This window comes from Crocodylus porosus, unplaced genomic scaffold (genome assembly GCF_001723895.1).
Source record: "Crocodylus porosus isolate Cpor-Errol unplaced genomic scaffold, CroPor_comp1, whole genome shotgun sequence".
Classification (NCBI taxonomy): domain Eukaryota; kingdom Metazoa; phylum Chordata; order Crocodylia; family Crocodylidae; genus Crocodylus; species Crocodylus porosus.
This window is the reverse complement of record NW_017728949.1, coordinates 7,215,156-7,233,644: the sequence shown is the minus strand read 5'-3', so window position 1 is coordinate 7,233,644 and position 18,489 is coordinate 7,215,156. Positions and strand designations below refer to the sequence as shown.

At 42.1% G+C, this 18,489-nt stretch overlaps 1 protein-coding gene across 1 annotated transcript in view; it reads left to right on the top strand.

Moving 5' to 3' along the window:
- PLEKHM3 (pleckstrin homology domain containing M3) overlaps positions 1 to 18,489 on the top strand; it is a 117,355-nt gene that overhangs the window by 86,684 nt on the left and 12,182 nt on the right. Inside the window, exon 7 of the mRNA XM_019554094.1 lies at positions 5,499 to 5,656. Within this exon, the coding sequence (XP_019409639.1) occupies positions 5,499 to 5,656 (158 nt within the window). The remainder of the gene's footprint in view (positions 1 to 5,498; positions 5,657 to 18,489) is intronic.

Sequence of the window (18,489 nt, the reverse complement as noted above, 5' to 3'; positions counted from 1 at the left end):
CCCCCCTGCATCCACTGCCCCACCTGGCTTCCTGTTGGCTCTGCACAGTCCTGGCACCGCAGCCACCAGCAGCTCAGCCCACATGGGATGGGGCACAGTGCAGAGCCCTGAGTAGTCATGCTGCCCACCTGCCTGCTGTGATGAGCCCCTGCCATTATGCTGCGCCGAGGAAGTCAGAGATGGCCGCCCTGGGCTGAGCCTACCCCAGCAACTAGCATGGACTCGCCTCCTAATGGTGCCGCGATGGTAGGGGCTCACCGCCGCAGGCAGGTGCAACAACTACTCTGAGGTGCATCGCACCCCATCCCATGTGGGGCTGGCTGCCAGCAACTGCGGTGCCAGGACTGCGCAGCCACAACTCTTACAGGAAGCTGGGTGTGGGGGTGGTATCTTCCCTCCTCAGGCTCCTGTCGGTGGCCAGTGGGCCATATATAGGATCAGTTGGTGGGCTGGATACAGCCCGTGAGCCATGTTTTTCCCACTCCTGGCACAGAGGGAAGACAAGGGTTTGAATTATGTCTTCATGATTTCCTTACTTTTCCTCTATGGCTTGGGTGTTTAAATGGTCATCTAAATCAATTTCAGTGTGCTACTTATGTATTTATCCAGAACACACATACAATTCCCTTAACTTGCAGGTATGAACTCACTTTGTGGCCTGGGTTGGATCTGTACTGTGTGGCTCCTTGAGGTATCCAGCCTGGGGCATGAGGAAATAACAGCAGCAGCTCCAACTGCGCCCTGAAGCATGCAGTGGGGCAGCTGCAGCACTAGCTCTGACCTTGCAGCATGTGATGGCAGTGGCATCTGCTCTGGCTCTGACCTGCAGCATACAGCAGCAGCTCCAGCCCCCACAGCGTGCCCCATGCTGGAGCTGCCACTGCTATGTATGGCATGCTGGTATTGCTGTGCATCCCGTTTTCCCCCAGCCCTTTTCTCCCAATATTTGTGCTTTCCCTTTCAAAGTGTGTACATGTTGTAGGTGGACAAAGGAGCTTACAAAAGGAGAACTGAAATAGGTGATGAGTGCCTTTTTTGCAATCCTGTACACCAGTGGTGCTCAACCTTTTTCCCTGATGGGCCATATGGGCATTGCCTGGGCTAGATCTGGCTGGTGGTCCTGATCCAGCACCTGGGACAAGCATGACAGGCACCATCCTTCCATGCATAGGGGGGTACCCTCAGGGAAAGGGAAAGGGGATGTAACCTGGCCCCATGGGGGATGGCAGAGGGGGCATGGCCTCACCCTAATCTACCTTTTGGGAGCAGGGGGAGGATGTGTGAACCAGCCTCAATAGGGCACAGCTCAGGGGTTGGGGAGGAATGCCCCACCCCCAGCCCCAACCAACTCTGCAGGGGAAGTCGATATAACCCAGCCCTGTGGGGTGAAGGAGTTGTGGCCCAGCCCTATGAGGCATGGCCTGGCTTCAGCCTAGCCCTGTGGGTGAGGCAAGGTGGCGTGGCCCAGCCTTGCTTCAGATACAGGGGCGTGGAGTGTGACCCAAGTCCGACCAGCCACCTGGGGTTGGGAATCTGTCAAGAGGACAGGGTGGCAGTATTAATTGTCGCTGCTTCCCCACCACCTGATTTCCAAATGCTGGGGAGCCCCACGGGCCAGATGTGATGGCTCTGAGGGCCACATCTGGCTTGCAGGCCAGAGGTTGAGCATCCCTGCTGTAGCCCATTGTTGGCTGCAGCTGTTGAATATGACAATGTACCACACATGAGTAATATCCAGGCGCACTTGACCTGTTTTTTTTAAACATAATTTTAATGTCCAAGGATGCAAGTAAAACAAGAATGATCGTTTCAAAAGTCATGGAAGCTACCCTGATGTGCTGCTCAGAGAATAGCCCTTCCTTGCCACTGCACTGTCCTGGGAAAGTTTCACTGCAGTAGTAGTTACTAGTAATTAAACCTAGAACTAGATATTCTTTAGCCACTGTGTCTTCTCATTCTTGGAGGGGCCGGGGGAACAAGCAGGCTCTCTTAGCTAGAAAAAATTGCATAGCAACCTTACACACTTTTGGCTCCTCAGGCCTGAGAACCCCAGTTTCCATTGGACTGAAAGGGAAATATACTGCGCTCACCTGGTTGTTAATGTGTTAGGTTCATTAAAACAAATGAGCATCCTGTCTTCTTATCTGTGTTCCCGTGAAGCTCAGCTTCTGATTTCATTGTCTTCTCATAGTACTGTCACCCTGGGATTCTCTCTTCCTGTGGCTGGGATGTATAATAACCAGCACTCCGGGCCCACTCCGTTTCAAAAGAGTGCTCGGAAGGAAGGGATTTTTCATTCTTGATTACCGGTTCTGTGCTTCTCCCTAAGCCACAAAATACCTGCTAGAGGAGCATTCCACTGAAACTATTCTCTGTGGCCAGTAATTAAAAATCAACTCTCCTGCTTGGAAGGGAGAAATATAGAGATCAAGTTTGCATTCTCATGAGGCACAAGCATTATAATGAAAATTTGCAAGAAGTCCTATTTGCTGATCAGTAATGGTGCCTGAAGTCTCTGTTAAAGTAAAATGACATGGAATTTGCAGATACTAAAAATAGCAATGCATCACCATTAGTCTGATGTTGCATTTTGTTCTTGTCCTAATACACGGTAAAATGGCCTGTAATTTGCATTCTAAATTGCTGTGCATGTTTCTTTTGAAGATGAGAACTTCCGTGTGTGTCTGCGGTAGCATTTGTATACTCCAGAATAGCACATCAACCCAATGCTCTGCTATTACAAGGAAAAAAAATCATGGAAAATGGACACGTAAATGCATTCTCCCCACCCCCCCCAATCTTTCTGGCCATCTAGCTTGTGTCGGGGAGGCGGTGCAAATCTTGACAGACTTGGTCTGCCATTAAAATTAATTCCTCACACCATAGCATGACCTTTTACATATATTTTTGAAAATATAATGGCGTACATATGTGGTTATAAACAGAGATTCAAAAGATGCATGTTTAGCAATTCTGTCACAGGTTCAGTGTGATTTACTTTCTCTTTGCCTCCATGTGCTGGGCATAATAATACTTCCTTATTTCCCACCCTTTGCCAGTCTTGTCTATTTAAGCTGTAATCTCTTTAGAGAGGCATTTTATTATTGTGCTTGTATAGCACCTAACACTGTGGCCATGAACTCAGTAGGGCCAGAAGACTGTACTAGAATATAAATAATCAGTAATGCATAAATAAAATTCAGATGTTACTCACCTCTAAGTGTTCTGTCTAGTGTAAGTTTATCTTAGTCAGAAAACTGTCTTTTATTTTATCCAGATCCTAGTTCATCACACATACAGAATTAAAATAATACAGTTCAGATTAGTCTTATATCAGAAGGAGAAGTTTTGAAGGACTGCTGACCTTGACACTGGTACTGATTTAAAACCTAAACACACTGCCTTTGTGAAGTGGATATAGGGTGGATTGGTATTTTGATCTGAGTTCCTTTGGCCTGCCTGGCATAGTGGGGCCAAAAGAGCTAAAATGGTCAAAATTATCCAGGGATGGGTTTGGATGCTGAGCCTGTGACTGCATTTATACCATGCCCTCCTCCCCACCTCCTCCATCTCTTCTCCGTCCCTATCCCCTCTGCCCCATGCCCAAATTTCCAGCTAGTTAATGGCCTTGGTGCACTGGATCCTTTGACCTGCATTATACAGTATACAAAAGCCAAACACAGGATGACAAACTGTGGAGTAATAAAATGTCTTTGTTCACACTTGCCATGTGAACATGGGGTAATGGCAAGATCCTTTTCATCCCTAGACCTGAAAGTATTTTGTATTGGGGAGATGAGTATGCTTGTCGTCTTCATCCATGAGGAGGATATATGATTTCCACCAGCAAGCTACGGCTCTAGGCTCACGTGTACCACTGTTTCCTGACTTCTGTTAAAAAGGGCACTGTTAAGTGAGTGGCTATGTGGGCGCAAGGAAGGGGTTAATATTAAAAACAGGCTTAACTGAATTGATGCAGAATTTTCTGTTACATGCAGTGACATCTCTGAATTGTTTATGTTCTAGTATATGGGAATCTTCCTATGCCAGGATGCAATAGAAACATCATTTTTCCTCTACCAGGAGCAGATGTCTTCTCTGTAATACTAGCAATAACACTGCTGCTTCCTGTTGTCGCAGATGCTCTCAGCAGTGCAGAGCTCCAGGCAAGGAGAGGACATGTTTCAGTACTGCATACTATCACTACTCAGGAACTTCCTTTCCCAATTGCACACTCCCTGGGATGGTGATGTCAACTGGGAAATGGAAGAGGATGTTACTTTAAAAAGAAAACTTCTATTTATGCTAAATGTAGCTGAAAAATTCTCTTGAAATTTGTATTGACCAGCAGCTTGGCTTTGACCTGCACTTTCTGTGTTGCACTTGTACCCACCCAAAATGGCTAGTGAAACTCATAGCACAAAACCGATGGGGAGAAATATGTTGAAACTCCAAGTGAACCAAACCTGCCCATTTATGCACTTATTAAAGTCTGACTCCATCTCTTTGGGGTATGTCTTTGGCACAGTCCTTTGAACAGTTGTTATTACATTCTCATTAACTGTAGGTCACTATCAAACCCCAAGAAATTTCTGTTGATAAACTTTCAAGCTACCATTCAGACCACAGGAAGAGCAGAAAGAAAGAATACATACTTAGGGACTTATTCTGTGTTCATTATTCTTTACACCAGCAGAATTCCTTAAAGTCAATGGAAGTTTTGTCTGAATAAGAAGTATTTTGCATGAATAGCACCCTCATTGAGACATTGTTACTGAGTCAGAAATCTAGATGAATGTTGTGGCTAGCAGCTTAATCTACACTACATGTTTTTTCACACCAATAGAGGGAGTGCAAATCGCTTCTGACAATAGTCTGATAGTGGAGTGGTGGGAGACTTTTTGATTTGAGAGCTGGTTCCTGAAGGGAAAAGCGTAGTTTCCTTTATTGGATTTCAAAATTTCATCTCATTGTGGAAATGAATGAATAGATTATTTTAATGGACATCATTGTAAAATAAAACCTGCCTTAAAACTAGAAACTCATTTTATCAGAAAGAATAAGTTTTGGTGCACGGCTACATGATTTTCATTTTGAAACATAATTGGCATATTGGATAGAGAGCGAAAATAAGGCAGTTTTCATAAATGTGCTGGATCATTCTACATTTGTATTTATGTGAAAGATTTAAACTCTCTTACCCTATCCTGCCTTGGTGGTTGAACACTGGAGTGTTTAAAATTATTCACCACTCAGTAAGAACTTTGCAATGTATGTTCAAAAGAAAATGATCACACAAGTTCTCTGTTTATTGGTCACTGTCTGTTCATTATCCATTAATCTTATTTGTGATTTTCAGCTGTTGTGGAATTGTACTCAGATTATTTTAATGTGCTATACATTATTATTTCCTTAAATTAATGGAAGCTTTCAAATCTTTCATTGTTTCAAGGAGTCCTGCTATGTTATGGGTTGTGAATGTTGTCGTCTTCTTGCAGGTTATTGAAGGAAAGCTGGCTCCTTTCTTGGGGAAGGTTATCAAGTTTGCTACTTCTCATGTGTACAACTGCAGCCTTTGTAGCCAGAAGGGCTTTATCTGTGAGATTTGCAACAACGGGGAGATCCTTTACCCCTTTGAGGATATGTCCACAAGCAGGTACAGTATATTGCTGTTTATAGGTTTTAGTTATGAATTTTATCCTCTTAAATTCAGGTCAAACGACATTCCTTTCCAACAGCAGGGGTAGAAGGCAGGGGGACAAAGGGACAGAGGGCATGGGTGGGGTGGGCAGGAGGAGTATGTTCCTGAGGCGGTGACATATGAAGATAAATGGAGAGGGCCACTTCCCCATTTGACTAGATTAAAAAAGCCACAGACCTACAGTCAGGCATTTTTTTAAAGCCTTGTAGGTCCTGTCACCCACGTTCCAGAAGATGAAAGCCATCGGGGCTGCCTGCCAACATGAGCACATGCCATCCAAATGAGCATTTCTGAGTTTGCACAAGGCCCAGAACCAAAGGTGCTTTCTGTATGACTGGGTCTGACTTCACTCTGATTTCACTGTTCCTGCAATATATTGTACCTTCAATATTAGATATGACTGATAATCTACTGTGTGTAGAGGCATGTATGTAGGACCTAATTCTGACTTTTACACACTTACTTTAGATGCATGCAAAGCTGTTCCTTACTGGAATGCAGCAGCTATTTATCAATTAATTAAGTAAGGTTAAGGACAGGAAGTGAGGAAGAACAGTGTGTCCAGTTAAAACAGAAGAATGCAGAATGCAATAACCCAAAGTGAAACTGGACCAGGAGACTGGAGCAGTGTTCCTACTCCCGCCCCACCCTCTCCCCACTGATAACCACAGAAGATAATGACTCCGGGTTTTTTTACCCACCAGAAAGAAAGTACCTCCAGCAGCCATCTTTTACACACGTGTGCACACACCTACACACAATCTGGCATTTTCAGTTAGGCTGTCATTTTATTCTCATTGTACTGAGAATAAAGTAGCAGGATTGAAGCCAAGAAAGGAAGGAGAACCTACTCCAGAGGTGATCTGGATCTGCTTGCTAAATATAAGAATCTGAGACTCTTGAGCTGACAAAGATTTCTGTGCCAGGAGTGGCCAAGGCCAGCCTTTGGGGGATTTCAAGTCTGACATGTCTTTTAAAAACTATTTGCACATTCCTTCTCTGACTTCAGATTCCAAGAACTGTAGAGACAAAACACTGGACATAAATTAAACAAGGTGTACAGTTGAGTTCTATAAATGGTGTGCAAGAAAGAACACATAGAAAAGAGAAAGTCTAAGATGACTATACAGGACCTTTTAAGTTATCCCAAAAAGCCTAATGAGTACAAGTAAAATATTTGGATAGCAATGCTGAACTGAAGTATGTGCTGGATTTGCGTATTAAATTTTTGGTTGACCACAAAAGTGTTGGGGGATATATTATCCCTAACCTGGCAATTGAAATAAGAGACTATACACTCTACAGTAGTTTTTATTAAAACCTTCCTGAAACATGAAGTGTTTGCCACTGGTCTGTTGATGATCACATGGAAGTGCTTCTCTTCTATTTGTGCACAAATCAGAGGTCAAGAATTATTTTTGTTTCAAGTTCCACAACGCAACTAATGCAAAATAATTGCCGATACTAGGCCAAAGGAAGCTTTCTTCTATATCACTTTTAATTAGTCACGGAGAAAGGGCAATGACAGTTCTCTCCTTTTATTTTTCACTGTTCAGCCCTTTTGCTAGCATCATTGCTAAATCTTGCTTTTTTCCCTGGGCACAGCCTCTCCATTTCCTTTCCTCATTAGTTGCCTGATTGCATGACCAACAGTCCCTTTTCCCCTATCCAGTCTGGAGCAGAGTAGCAATGTGAAACTAATTAGACCATTTAATTTCATACTTCTACCCTACTCTTCAAGCAAGCAGAGAGAAATGATAGAACAAGAGAATTTGAGTTAGCCATTTTGGCTCCAGCAGTACATATAGCCAATAAGCCCAGGGGAAAGAGTTCAAGGTTTTTTTGTGTGTGTCTCTCTCTAGTACACATGCCAGGGATCCTGGTTTTCTCTGACTTAAAAAATCCCCAATTTTGGGATTGAAAAAAGTAACCCGAAATCCACATTTTTCTGTGATTAAAATGAAACACCGCTAATGTTTTGTGCGCACCTGTGTGTGTGTTTTGTTTTAATCATGGAAAAATGTGGATTTGGGGTTCCTTTTTTAAACCTGAAAATTGGGAATTTTTTAAAATCTGAGAGAGCCAGGATTCCTTCACCTGATGATGATCTCTGACCCAGCCACTCAGATACCCCAGGGATAGACTTAATATGAGGTGCTAAGTGCTATATGCTATCTATATATAGCAACATATCTAAGGTACATTTAAGTGCACAGCAACAGATGATTTAGGAGGCATGTAGAATAGAATATACAGAACCTCATATTTTTTATATATAGCTAGCTAGCTGTAGCTATAGCTGTGAAGACATAGCTATAGCTAATATATATATATATATAAATAAAAATATGAGGTTCTATATATTCTATTCTACATGCCTCCTAAATCATCTGTTGCTGTGCACTTAAATGTACCTTAGATATGTTGCTAGGGGATTCATCTACATAGATATGATATAGCTCATAGTACCTAACAAGCTCTAGACACTTTGAGTGCTCTAGCTGCAACTCTGTGGTGAAGAAGAGAATGGCCACTTTAAAATGAAGGCCTAATTTTCTTTCCAGGTCTGATGCTATCCAGCTAATTTAGAGCTCATAGCTGGTTTTACTGATTTGGCCAGCTGAATTGTTTGAAAATGAGGGCGTGGCCAGTTTTTCCGCAGGCATTGTCAGTAGCGCGGGTCAGGCTGAAAATGTGGTAATGAGTGTCCTGAAGGACCAGACTCTACTCCCAGCTGCTCCAGTGCATTGTCAGTAAAATCAGTGGGATTGTCTGTGTAACCCAGGCCAAACTTCAGACCTTCATATTATGTTAGTTTCTTTTTATAAAATTTAGTATAGAAACCCAGTTACAAAGTGATTTGCGCTGCAGGGCAAAAGTTATTTGTTCTCTATTCAGAAGCTCCTATGCTCATCTCGCTGTTGAATGGCTGGAAAGCAAAGGGTGTTCTTGAGTCCTGATTGATATGTTGAGCTGTTTTGCCCCAACCTTTCTCCTTCCTAAATGAGAGCTCTTGCTTTTCTGGGGATTGGTTTGATTGGGAGGTTCCCAGCTAGACTTCAACTATCTGATGGCATAAAATAGTCTGTCCAGCAGCTGAGACAGAGGAAAGTCTCTTGTTCTCTCTGTCATTTTTGGAGCTGTCCTGAGTCGAAATTCAAGCAGGTTAGCCTTTGTTGTGGATGGATGTGCCTGAGAGAAAAGAGAGAAGCATGAGGGACTTCTCTTAAAGGGCTGGAGTTTCTCTTTGGTCAGGTTATTTGCACAGCATTCATTTCTGTCAGTCCTTGAGCAAACAGAGTGAATACCTGGATTATGCACTCATCTGGCTTTGACTACACATATATTACATACCCTTCCCTCACTAATCAGCATGACACATTCCTTTGTTGGCAAACGGCTCCAAAACAAACACAATCAGTTCACTTAATTAGCGGGCTAGTGGGCTGTGCTTGGCAGTCTCCTTACATCCTGCTCAACAATACAGAACAACTGTTTGCTGTTTTAGCTTTTATAAGGGTAGACTCACAAAGTTACAAGCTCCTAAATGGTATTTCCATTCTACAGCTTCTCTTGGGAGGATTGAACTGTACAACTGTGTATAGTTTAACAAAGGCTTGAAGCCAGAAGTAGCAAAATGAAAACTGGTCCATCATATTGGATGTCTCTTGCAATTTTATAGTTGATTCCTCTGTCTTCGTTCTCCTTCTCTCTCTTCGTGCCCCCCGCCCATACTTTTACATTAAAACTTATCAAGGCTCTTTCTAAATTACATAATTCTGTTTCTTTCAGTAGCCCTTTAATACTAATTGGTGATATAATAGCCTTATTCGTCTTTAAACATAAACACCTACAGGCAGTGTAAATTGTCACAGCTCTGACTTCCCTGGAGCGGTGACAATTTGCACTGCTTAAAGATCTGTCTGTTTTTTTTATTGTGTCTAGTTTAAAACTTGTTCCAAGCTTTGTACCAAAAAAAAAAAAAATCTTATTGGGTCACTCATTTATTTACCAAAATGTCTCAAAATATGTTTTAATACCCCTGATCATAAGAGGGAGCTGTAGAAATATTATTGTCTGTCTCGTCAGTAACCTGGGGCTACCCCTTGATTTATTCTAATATTACTTACTCGGGTTTAATGTGGTGAAAGGTTTATTTCTCTTCTCCTGAAATGAGGGGGTCAAGAAGTAAAAATGTAAGACCTTTATGGGCTAGGATTTTTGTGACTGGTACCTTTTATTGAACCAACTGCAGCCCCTCATAGTTGTTCAGCTATCTGTATCTTCACTTATGTTTTTTAAGACTTGGGACAACTCTTGAAAACTTGATGTTGTAAATTTGATGAATTACCTAGAGAAACACTAATTGATTGAATCAGGAAAAAATGAGTTTGTTAGTCTGCCATGCATAGTCATGCTGTGAGTGCATCTACACATGCTGTTGGTGTGATGCAATAAATGCCCTGGGTGGTGGCAGAAGGGTTGGCTGGGGCATGAGGGTGCTACAGTGCAGAGCTACCTGGCAGGCAGCCCCCATACTTCAGTACCCTCATGCCGCAGCCAGCCTTTGTCACAGTGTACACGTGTTTCAGTGTACTAAATTACTCCGCCATAGGCTAGTACTGTACCCAACAGTACTGTCCTACAGTGAAGTTAATTTACTATGCTGTAATACCAAGGCATATGTATTGTGACACTTTATGACCCCTCCCACCCCCAGTGCTCCTTCCTGCCCATGGCAGGGGGTTGGACTAGATGATCTGTCTAGGTCCCTTCCGACTCATTGATTCTGTGATTTACTGAGGAGCTAATTAGTCCCCTCTGCAGTAAAGCTCATGAGTAGCAACTTGCTCTGCAAGTGTTTTGATGGAGATCTACTACTCGTTCTGAGTGGGGTATTCTTTTGTAAGGGTTTTCTCTTTCTAATTAGGTAAACTCAGTTAATCAAGTCCTGCTCTTGCCAGCACTTGCCCATGTGAATGGCTTTGTCTTAGGACTACTCACTTGTCTAACTAGTTAAGGGCTGGGCAACTGGCTTTGGCTGCTATGTATCTCTGTGTGTATATATTTTAGAATTATTGAAAATGGTTCTTTTGTGATTGCAGACAGTTTTCAGGAAAAGCTACTTTACCTTTGCAAAGTTTAATTTGCTTTGTGGATCAACTAAGGTATAACCTTTCTAATCCCAGAAAACAGATTTAAATGAGAAGTTCCATAGAATAGGCTTGGCTATATCAACCACTTTAGATACCTTTGGAATTTTTAACTGTTGACTTATGCACATGTTTAAGTTCACCCATAGTATAAAGTGCATGGGACTCTGCACAGCGCATAAAATTAAGCATATGTGAAAATCTTTGCAGGGTTGTGAGCTTACTGTGTTATGGCTATGCTGCCATTGGAGAAAAATGGACTTGAGTCTTTGTGGAAATCTTTAAGATATATGCTAGGTGAAGATATTAAAATATGCAGTTTAGAACACTTCCAGAAATTCTCTTGGCACCACTGACGTACATCCATCAAGGTATTATCTTTCATCTTCGTTTCATTGGCCTTTCTTTTGCTTTATGCTGGATGATCTCTCCATAATGTGAGCTCTACTGAGCTGCATTAGTAATTTAGGGTCAGATTTGCAAGAAAGCTTGGTACATTGGATGCTGATCTCTCAAAAATCTGGCCAGAAATGGAGATTGCTGCTTAAAAAAAAAAATCCATTGCTTTTATTTAGGCACCTGATCTGGGCTCTTTCAACAATCTGATTTCACATTAATCTGTTGTACGCAGTCAAAATCATCTGGACCAAACTTTGGGTATGTTGTCTGTGCAAAAGAAAATTGTGACCAGGTAATACAGCAGGAAAGAATTGGAATATATCCCTTTCATACACTGATTTTTCTGGAAAGGGAAAGATTTTTAGAACAGAGTAATTTAAAGGCTGATTTGACTGACTTTACTGTGAAAATAAGGTTAGCTAGAAGGTTAGCTATGCCCTGATGAAGGGCACTTGATTCCCAAAAGTTTGTCTAACAGCTCACCCAGCTATATAGTTGGTCCAATAAAAGGTATTACCCAAACTCTCCCAAAACCTGCTTCTCTCTAAAATCAGAGATTGGGCCCAAGCTAGCAAATATTAGACAAGCAGGTCACTTCACCAGTTTACCAGTGTTTCTCATGTCCACAGTTGTGTTACAGCGATGTCACAAGGGTAACCAGGACCTGGCCTCACCAATATTTTGACCTCCAATTTATTTCCTGCCTCTGCACCACCTTTTCATAGCTTGCACCACCCTACTGGCTGAACATAGTGCACTTACTTATCTGTAAGTCCCCTTGGCTGCCTGCTTTCTTTGCCTCTCTTCTTTCCCAAACCAAATACATTTATATAGTACTACCTGCCAGCCCCACTGAGACCTTTCCACCTTCCCCTTGCCTTAAGTGCAAAATCACTCCTTGGGCCAAACACCGGCATCTGTGCCCCCACTCCTTTCCTACCCAGAGCTCCCCAGAAACCAAATGCCCTCATACTGCAGAAAATTCTCCCTTGTTCTGAGGTGACAACACTGCAAATGCCAGTCATTTAGAAATCATGCAATTTCCTTAAATATGAGTTTAAAAAAAATGTTGGGTTTTTCCTTTTCTAGCTTTTGAAGTTCCAGGATGTGCTCAGGTCATGCCTTCAAGCTTTCCTGCATAACTGTGAAGACGGTGGAAATTCTACCCCCTTCCTTTTTTCATAAAAGCTGAGAATCACAGGATTCCCAAAGCTGAGGCCTTAAAGAAAATTACAAAATAACCTGAGATTAGCACCAAAATTATGAAGGTTGGCAGCTGTGTGCTGATTCCATCCTATGCTCTACCAGCAGCTTGCTATCAAGTCTGCTATCTGTCACTATACATTTTTTTTTTTTTTTTTTTAAAGGCTGGCCTGGAGTTTTAGGAGAGTTGTCAAATAATGTATAAAAAAATTGTGCTACCTAGGTAGGGCTGACTGGCTAAGGAAAAGAAATATGAAAGGCAAAGGAAAGAAGGCACTGTTCAAACAAGCTCCTTGAGCAAAGGCAAATTGATGCCCATGTTAGTGCCAAGTTACTCCATTCATGTGCTGTATTTGAGTCCCTTTTCCTCTCCAGCCTGCTTTTCCAATTGGTTCCTAAGCAACTGTAACAGTATTGTTGCGCATGTGCATGGGGCACTAATTGCTTTGGGCAGCTTTTTGTTTGGTAAGTGAATGCAAACTAGTACATTTTCTTTTCTTTGGTTCTGTTAACAGCTTCAGTTTTGAAGGGTGCCTATGTGTTTGTTATCCGCAGCCAGGCAATTCAGAAAACATGCATACACACACATACCCAAAACAAGACTGCAAATGAGTTGTATTCTCTAGAAATGGCTCACTTAAGCTGCACTGCTTAGCAGTTTTGAGTTTTTCATAGACAGCCACAGGTGGGTGCCTGAGTACTCTTAATGGAAAATGCACATAGGACATAGTTTTAAAAGTAAAATGAATTGTCCAGGCTTTTCTTTCTTTTACACTGTCTCTCTTACAGACTTCTAGATAGCATAGAGCCCAATCCTTCAAACACTTGTTCACGCATGTAATTTCATTGTCTTCAAAGGATTAGTCACCTGGGTTTTAAGGGACTGCAAGATCTGGCACAAAGTAAGTTGTCTTATGAACAAAATAAAAATCAGCTTATAAAATTACAAGAATGGTCTGACAGTTACGGCACTAGACTAAGCTTTGTGTTCATTTCTCAGCTCTACCACAGATTCCCTGGGGACCCTGAATGAGTGAATTCCTCTCTTTGTTCCCCATTTGTAAAATGTGTCTAAAGCTTCTTCCTTTCATCTACCCTTTGTCTCATCTACTTATATTATCAGAGTTTGGAGCAGGTATTGTCTTTTGCAGTGAGTTTGTGTAACACCTAGCACCCTGGGGACCTGGTCTCATTTAGGACTCTCAAGGCACTACCATAATTCAAAGAATTAAAAACAAAAACAAAAAACCAACAAAAATGGATCTGCAGAATCTAGTTCTGTTTAGCCATAGTTCTATTTAGCTAACTGTAAAAAGGCAAAGGAAAGGTGAAAACAATTTATCCTGGTTATTTCTACATCCTTGGCATTAAATAAGATGCTGTGGACCAAAATTGAACGTGATCATAAAATTAAAGATAGTATTATAATGCATATGCATGAGGGCTAAATTCTAAGTGCATAGGAAACCTGAATTCTAGCATTTCCAAATGTTGCAATCTGAATGCTCTTTTAATAAATAAAAACAAGTGTATTTCGTGTCATAGAACTCACGGCTATCTGGGAATCATGGTTTTATAGAGCAGCAATTGACTTTGCTGGTGCTGGGAAGAACGGACCCCGTAGTTTGTGGGGGGCGGGGGTTGCCACCAAAACCAGTATTTATTCTTTTTTGGCCTCCAGATATAGATTTCAACACCAAAAATCGTGTGAAAGATTCCCCCCACAGCAGCAGCAAATTTCAGTGCCACTCTAGAGAACTGTGATCCGTAGAACACGTTGCACTCCCATAACACCGTGCAGCTCTGATTGCCTGTGTTTCTGCACTTGAAAGTGAGTTGGGAGAGGTGAGTGAGGTTGGAGGTAGAAGGCCTCAGGTGCATTTTTTTTCTATGCTACACCTCTGTACAAAATATACTTTATTTCCTGAACAATCCCCAACATGCTTTGTGGTGCCAAACTGACTAGCACCACAACTGAAAGGGACCTGGGGGTAGTAATAGATCACAGTATGAACATGAGCCATCAGTGCAATGCTGTAGCCAGCAGGGCAGACAATACTCTGGTATGCATCAACCGATGCATCTCCAGCAAAACCAAGGAAGTGATTCTTCCACTTTACTTAGCATGGGTGAGACCACAGCTGAAGTACTGCATCCAGTTCTGGGCACCACACTTCATCAAGGACGTGGAAAAGCTTGAGAGTCCAAAGAAGAGCCACCCATATGATCAGAGACTTGCAAGGTAAGCCATGCAAGGAAAGGCTGAGGGACTTGGGTCTCTTCAGCCTAAAAAAGAGAAGGCTGAGAGGGGACTTGGTAGCAGTTTTCTGCTACATCAGGGGAAGACATAAAGGGCTCGGTGAACCACTGTTCGTTTACCAGGACACCACTGGGGAAAATGAGCAGTAATGGCCACAAACTCCTGAAAGACCATTCCAGGATGAACACTAGGAAAAAATTCTTCACAGTTAAGCTGTCTAGACTGAGGAATAAGCTCCTTTCAGAGGTGGTGCAATCCTGGAAATCTTCAAGAGGAAACTGGACGGTCACCTTGCTGGGGTCACCTGGCCCCAGTTATTTTTCCTGCCTACTGTAGGGGGGCTGCACCCAATTATCTTGTGAGGTCCTTTCCAGCCCCTTACAATCTATGAATCCATATCCAAACAAGTGAACAGTTCTTCGAAAGAACTCAGTATTTTTGGCACTGAACACTTCTGAGCATTTTCCCCCAGTGGTGGATGATGTGCACTTTGAAATATGGTCTTATGCCTTGCCAAGCAAGGGCTACCAGCAGCTTTGTGAAGAGTAGGGACCCCAAGAAAATTGAACAGTAACTTGAACAACATTATATCATGTTGTTGTTCTTTTTGAAAAATGTATACATCTTGCAGCTAGGTTGACAGAACTGTTTTTAATATCTCGTGTATAGAAACTGCTGTGATTCTAACTCTATTCATGACGTGTATTCATAGATTTACGTTGCTGGACCCTTACAGCCATGCAAAGTCTCCTCAAAGTTAATGGAGCCCTGTCAGACACAAAGGTTTAGCAGTGAGGCTATGATTGCAAGAGCCAAGTAGCCATGTAATCTAGCACTTGAAGATGGTGAAACACTGATCTGGTGGCTCTGTAGTGGTTGGTGCTTTGCCGATTCATTGGCTGCATTTGGGCTTTGTCATGGGAAGCGTGTTTCATCTAAAGATCCATGGGGGCTGTACAGTATTGCCCCAAACCTTTTCATATTCTCCTTGTAAGAATGAAAAACAAAAACCCTACAATGCAGGCTTGATAGCCTCAGGCATCACTCTTTACTGTCTGGACACTTGATTTTTTTTTTTTTCATTCTTTTCTCCTGTCCATCCCCTGCTCTGCTCCTCGCACTCCCCCTGCTTCCCAACCCCCACAGCTGTGCTACTTGGCATTTAACATCAACCTTACTTGTTGCTTAAAGATCAGTAAAGTCTGCAGCACCTTCTTTACAAGAAGGAAGAGAGGTCATGATGTTATTCCTAAATGAGAGAAGGTGTTTGTCGAGACTCCAAGAAGCCTAGAAAAGATCCCTTGCAATAAGACAGGGGGCAGCTAGTGTAAAGTATTGTACCCAAGCCCATCAAGGGAAATGAAATAACTGGCTGACTATGGAAGGGAAAAAGTTGACCCCAAAAGAGAGGGACCCTTGCTCGCACATGCACAGACTCACTGTCATGTATATGCCTAGAGGTGCTTGCCTGAAAACCTCTGTGTTTTTGTTTTGTTTTTTTTTTTATTCTGTTCTCAGTCTTCTTCAAAGCAACAAATGTCTCTCTTGTCTTTTACTTTCTGTGAGTTCCAACAATACCGTTTTATTTGCCAGAGGTGTCACAAAAGGATCTGAGGAGAGGAGCATAAAGAAATATTTCATTGAAGACTGCTTCAAAAAGAGGCACCGTTTTGGATGTGCGTGAGAAATGCCCTCTCTCCTAACACAGGTGTTACCCATTGCCTTTACAAACTACAGCTGCACCAAATCTGTTTGCTGGAAAGGTGTGGTGGGAAAAGAGTTCCTTTTTTTTTTTTTTTTTTTTTTTAAACTAAGTCTACAGCCACAGTATTAGTTATATGCAGGTGACTGTCATTTGAAAGTTTAATTTGTAGTGTTTTGGCATCTGTAGCTTCTGATATTTCTGGGTTAGGATTTTCTTTTGGAGTTCAGTTCTCATTCATATCACATCACCTCGCATTCACCCATTGAGCTGTTCTCCCAATTAGGCTTGTAGTTATTAATGGCATTTAAGTTATGGGGTAGTTGGTTGTTGTAGCAGATGAGTCATTTTACTATGGTGTGTATATAATTGCTTTTTGCTATTGTGTAAAGGCACCCCCAACAAAGAGCCTATGCCTTATTGGCAGTAGGGCAGCTAGAAAAACCAATGAAAACATGGCTGAAAATATGTCGGATAGGGGTGCCCCAGCCATTTAGAGCCTTTAAAAGCCAGATGTGGGGCTTTGAAATCAGTGCTGAATTGAATGTGGAGTCAGTGGTTGGAGTGTAAAATAGTGTTGATGTTTTAGTATTTCTGAACCTGTGGAAATGCTTACTGCCAAAGTAAGTACTGTATTCTAGGCAGCTGAATGTTCAAACGTATATTCATCCATTTCGGGGGGAAAAACGCAAAACAACTTGGTGCTGATTCCTAGCCTTAGGTTATTCACCTTAAGACACTGGGGAGGAGGTAAAAAGATATTCCAACTGTTGAACATGCATGTGTATCTATTGAAAGTCAATGTCTGTGTTCTTTCCCAGTACCACAAGGTTGCTAAAACCTGAACATTCAGCAAAGATGAACAGAATATCCCAACCTGTCTCCAGAAGTAACATGTGATCAGCCTTGTTTGCCTGCTTTAATTATCCAATCCATTATTATCAGTAGCCTGATCTTGGGGCTTCAAAGCAAGCATCATTGGTGAAGTAAAAGTGGTGATCTTTGAAAAGCATTGACATCCTTAGGGTTTAATATTGAACCCTGTTAGTCTCATCTACACATTGTGTTACCGTTGTTTACACTTCCATATAGTGTAATCGGCTCTTAGGAGCAAGGGTTATCTTTTTGTTCTAGGCTTGTATAGCACCCAGCCTATTTGGGGGTGCTATTAGACCCCTAATTTGGGGTCTGCTCCTAAAAGCTAGTACACAATGAATGATCACAGACTATACATCTGGAAATGACCTTGAGAGGTCATCTGATCCATCCCCCTATCCCTGAACCATTCCTGATTGATGTTGGTTTAAACTGCTTTTAACCTCCAGTGATGGAGATTATTTGACCTCCATAGGTAATCTGTACTCCAGTACTTCACTTTACAGTTAGAAAATTTCTTAGTTCTAGCTTAACTTCTTCTTGCAGTTTAACCTATTGCTGCTTGCCCCATCCCTAGTGGACATGGAGAAAGTTTTCTAAACTTCATCTTTTATGCATTTGAAGGCTGTTATGGATCCCCTCAGACTGCTGAAACCTAAACAAACCCGGGTTTTTCAATCTTCCCATGTAGGTAATGTTTTCTAGACCACTGATTCTTTTTAGTGCTGTTATGCAGGTTCTGCCAAATTAGTTTCCATCTTTCTGGGCAGTTTTCCAGCAGAGGTTGCCTCAGTGCTGAGTAGAGTGGAAGAACGACTTAATATGCCTTACATATGACACTCCTGTTTATGCATCCCAGTGTAACTTTGGCTTTTTACAACAGCATAACATTACTGATCCTGTTCAGATTGTGATCTGCTATAACCCTTAAAACCCTCTTTTGTGTGGTTGATTACTTCTACTTAAGAGCAGTATTTCTCCCCCTCTGTTGGCACCAGGCTGGTGTCCCCAAACACTAACGTTTCATTTGTTACTGCATTCTATCCTATTTATTTAATTTCTCAAAGTTGTCAAAACCTTTTGAATTCCAGCCCTGTCCACCAAAGTGCTTGCAGTCTCTTCCAGCTTCATATCTTCTGCAAATTTAATCAGTGTATTTTCTAATTGATCATCCGTGTCATTAATGAAAATGTTG